General features: G+C 46.3%; 1 protein-coding gene across 2 annotated transcripts; it reads left to right on the forward strand.

Moving 5' to 3' along the window:
- Positions 1–660: 660 nt before the first annotated feature.
- LOC125506102 lies at positions 661–3,517 on the forward strand. Of its 2 annotated transcripts, none has more exons than XM_048670977.1 (2): positions 661–1,182; positions 2,542–3,517. In XM_048670977.1, exons 1-2 carry the CDS (start codon positions 813–815, stop codon positions 2,652–2,654), a joined length of 483 nt encoding a protein of 160 aa, XP_048526934.1. In that variant the 5' UTR covers positions 661–812; the 3' UTR covers positions 2,655–3,517. The 2 variants fall into 2 exon arrangements, with proteins under 2 accessions (XP_048526934.1, XP_048526935.1); XM_048670978.1 differs by having other exon boundaries at positions 661–1,186; positions 2,542–3,516.
- The last annotated feature ends 919 nt before the right edge of the window (positions 3,518–4,436 follow it).

Raw genomic sequence — 4,436 nt, forward strand, 5'->3', positions numbered from 1 at the left:
TTAAACAGCACCCAGGTTTTCAGCCAACATTATACCTAACCATGCCAACAATAACTCTTAAAGACTATAATGACTCATATCAATGACATAATCAGCCAATGAGCAATAATAATGTATCTTAAACGGCAACACGTTGTCAAAACAACCATGATATAATATGAATAGTGGTATCTCGCTAGCCCATTCTGAGAGCGCAAAACATAAATGCAGAGCACCTCCAAAGTTCAAGTGGTGACTGAACATTGTAATTCATGGTAGAAAAGATCCAGTCATGATGCACCCAACATTAGCTACACACAATGCATAAATCATGACAAATGTGCTCTTCTCAGTTTCTGGAGCTTGCTTTAGAAGGTGATGACACAACATAACACTACCAGAGAAAACCCTATACATAGAAGTTTATCAGCAGCGTGGTCTAAAAAGAGGTGCTACTGCTAATTAGTAGTAGCGCGGGTTTTATACCCCTCGCTAATTAGTAGTAGCGAGGGGTATAAACCCGCGTTGCTACGAAGTGGTCTCCACCATTCCCCCGGGACATGCCATAATAGTAGCGAGGGATATAAAACATGCGCTACTACTAAGTAAGTAGCTATAGCGCATGTAAGACCCACATGCTATTACTAAGCATGTCTGCACCATCCACCCCTGCCTGATCCACTCCCACCCCACCACTCTCTCTCTCATCACTAAAAAAACTCTCTCATGAACTCACCTGCTCGTCTCCCCACGATCTTCTTGCCGCCGCCATCACCCACGCCGGCCGCGCGCAACACTCCCCCAAGCTCCCATCTTCCTCCGCTCTAATCCCCATGGAAGCCACCGCCTCCGCCTCCCTCGCGCGGACCCTCGCCTCCTCGCCGCTCCCCCGCGGCTCCCGCCGTGGCCGAGTGCGCGTGGTCGTGGCGCCGGACCGGCGGAGGAGGGGTAGGGCGGTGCTCACCTCGGCGGCCTCGACGGGCAACTACATGGTGCCACCTTCCTCCAAGACCAGCCACCTCGTGCTGCGGTTGTTGGCAGTGGCACAGCGAGTCTCCCAACTCACCACCACCGCTGCTTGCCGTCCGTCCCTCCTCCCGTCTATGGCGGCGGCAACCTCCGACGTCAGCAGGCTCAATGCGGCGGCGGGCAAGAACGACGACGTCGGCCTCCAAGACCCCATCCCGGCCTCGGTTGGAATATGTAGGTACCCACTCCTTCCCCTTCCCCTTCACTTGCTGCTCGCTCTCTTCAAATCTGTTTCTGCATCCTCTGTTAGAACTTGTTTTTCTCCGTTTTTTCGAGATGTGCTAGTCTGTATGAATGTATAATTGGTACGTAGCTCAAAACGAAACATGCAAATGGTTCAATACATTTACGGGCAGCACCGGGATGGCATGGTTGAACGCAAAAAGAAAATGCCATGACTGACAAAACTGAAAAATTAAAGACTTCCTTCCTCGTCCTGGGTGAAAACCATGTGACTGCTTGCACGATGCATCAAACGTAGTATCTGAAACAATATTGTCCTCCTGCCTGCCTGCCTGCAAGTGGACGTTTTGTAATGGCACTACACGCCGTCTCAGACGGCTGTCGCCGGTGGCGAGGTTAAATATTCTTCTTGTGAGCATCCAGCTAAAATGTATTTCAGAACATTTTAGAGTGGAAGAGAAGAGAATTAGGGCATTAGATTCAATTGCAAATATGCTGAATGCAAGTGGATAGAACGTCAATGTTACCCCTAAGAGGAAACAAATGATGCAATGGATTCACTGCACAACTTGTGAATAAGTGCCACCAACTGGGTGATGATGCTGATGGCAAGGCATTGGTAACATGCTTGTAAATGTCAAGGCCGTGAACCCCGTGTCATGACTAACGAAAATGAAAAACGAATCACTTTCCCCCCTTGTATTGGGTCACTACTCACGTGATGCACCAGACGTGCCTGCAAGTCGGCGTTTTGTAATGCCAGTGCATGATGTCTCAAATGCCTGCAAGTGGGTGTTTTTAAAGCCTGCATCGCTAATTGATTTTAATTTCCACCACAGGCTATAGAAAGACGGCTGGTCTAAAGTTTGAACTAAATCCCCATGGAACTTGGCAGCTGGGAGACGAGTAGGATCCTTTCCTTTAGGACACTTGGGGCCTAGTGGTTAACTGCTTGCTCCGTCGACCGATGCTATGTTCGATGCGGCACCGTCATCGTAAACCATCCATCCATTACCAGCAGACCATGGGCAATTTACAATTGATCTTGACTGTCTTTTCACCAGTTAATCAATATTGCCCTGCACTACTTCACTTTGTTAAATTGTTCTGACCGAGCGTCCTCGACATCTTTATCCGTCTGCCAGCGCAACTTCACATTGAGATTCCGTGTAGCCGTCGCATAGGTTCAGATAAATCTGTGGACAGCACAACAGTGCTTTGCTAGTACCTTAGGCCATGTACTTATCGAGAGGTTCATGTGGCAACTGAAATGGCTCCCTATGTATGATTGTAACCTCACGCATTCTCCTCTCCTGATTACTGATGGATTTACATTCCTTTGTCTGTCAGGTACCATGCCAACTGGATGCTCAGCTTCTACGCCCCCGGTGAGCTTCCCCCATTTGCTGAATTCTAAAACTGCTCAAATATGGTTTGTGATCCGAGTGGGTCGATTGATTTGATGTTAATTTGTTTGCTTCACTCTGTTTATTTATGGCTACTACTTGTTCTGAGTCGTGCATCTACACTTGGTGTGACTGATGTGTACATGATCCCAAGCGTGCTGTAGTTTAGCATGGATTGGTGATCTCGTATTGGAGAGTTCAAGGGCACATAGGCAGTGTGCCCTTGTATATCTAATCTGAGCAGTTGATTTCACCTGTAGTGCTTCTACTTGAAATGTGATGATCCACGTGCTAACTGTTTGCTCTTTGTGGTATTCTTGGATTTTGCCCTGTTTCTGGTTAAGATAATATGTTAAATGCAGAATTATCGATCTTCCTTAGTGGATGTCCATGGTTTGATCATGTGTCGGTTCCTACAATGCAAGTGTTGAGCTACGTTCCATTTTTACTATTCAGTGTGATAGTTCTTTCACTTTACTACGTTCCCTCTTAAGGCGGGCCACCTTTTACACTAATAATGAGTTTGTTGCGCATTAATTTAGAAAATGGTGATGTATGGCCTGGTTGAGCTCAAGGTTAATGGAGACAGCAATTGTCAGGTCTACCTACCGGATTCAGTTTTCTATTTACTTTTTGAGAATAGTATATTTAGTATCATTAGTACAGACCTTCTCTACAAGTACTTATCTCTTTCTGGATCATCCTTTTAAGTAGTTTCAGATATTGGCTGATCAATTTTACCGAACTCCTGAACACCATAGATTTGTGCAGCAACAAGTGGTCAATCAGGTTAGTATTGTGAATTCAGGCATTCCATCCCTGATAACCTACAAGTATAGAGGATCGCAACAGTTTTCGAGGGTAGAGTATTCAACCCAAATTTATTGATTCGACACAAGGGGAGCGAAAGAATATTCTCAAGTATTAGCAGCTGAGTTCATTGATATAATGTAGGCATGTATTCCGAACATAGTCATACGTGCTTATGGAAAAGAACTTGCATGACATCTTTTGTCCTACCCTCCCGTGGCAGCAGGGTCCTTACGGAAACTAAGGGATATTAATGCCTCCTTTTAATAGAGAATCAGAACAAAGCATTAACACATAGTGAATACATGAACTTCTCAAACTACGGTCATCACCGGTAAGTATCCCGATTATTGTCACTTCGGGGTTAACGGATCATAACACATAATAGGTGACTATAGAATTGCAAGATAGGATCAAGAACACTCATATATTGATGAAAACATAATAGGTTCAGATCTGAAATCATGGCACTCAGGCCCTAGTGACAAGCATTACGCATAGCAAAGTCATAGCAACATCAATCTCAGAACATAGTGGATACTAGTGATCAAACCCTAACAAAACTAACTCAATTAGATGATAGATCCCATCCAACCCATCACCATCCAGCAAGCCTACGATGAAATTACTCACGCACAGCGATGAGCATCATGAAATTGGTGATGGAGGATGGTTGATGATGACGATGGCAACGGATTCCCCTCTCTGGAGCCCCAAACGGACTCCAGATCAGCCCTCCCGAGAGGTTTTAGGGCTTGGCGGCGGCTTCGTATCGTAAAACGCGATGATTTCTTCTCTCTGATTTTTTTCTCCCCGAAACTCAATATATGGAGGTGGAGTCGGAGTCGGAGAGGCAACAGGGGGCCCACGAGGTAGGGGGGTGCGCCCTAGGGGGGCAGGCGCGCCCCCACCCTCGTGGCAAGGTGATGGCCCCCCTGGCCTTCATCTTTGGCAGGTATTTTTCTTATTTTCTGAAAAGTGTCTCCGTGAAGTTTCAGGTCATTCCGAGAATGTTTGCTCCAGCACATA

This window comes from Triticum urartu, chromosome 5 (genome assembly GCF_003073215.2).
Source record: "Triticum urartu cultivar G1812 chromosome 5, Tu2.1, whole genome shotgun sequence".
In the NCBI taxonomy this organism is placed as follows: Eukaryota; Viridiplantae; Streptophyta; class Magnoliopsida; order Poales; family Poaceae; genus Triticum; species Triticum urartu.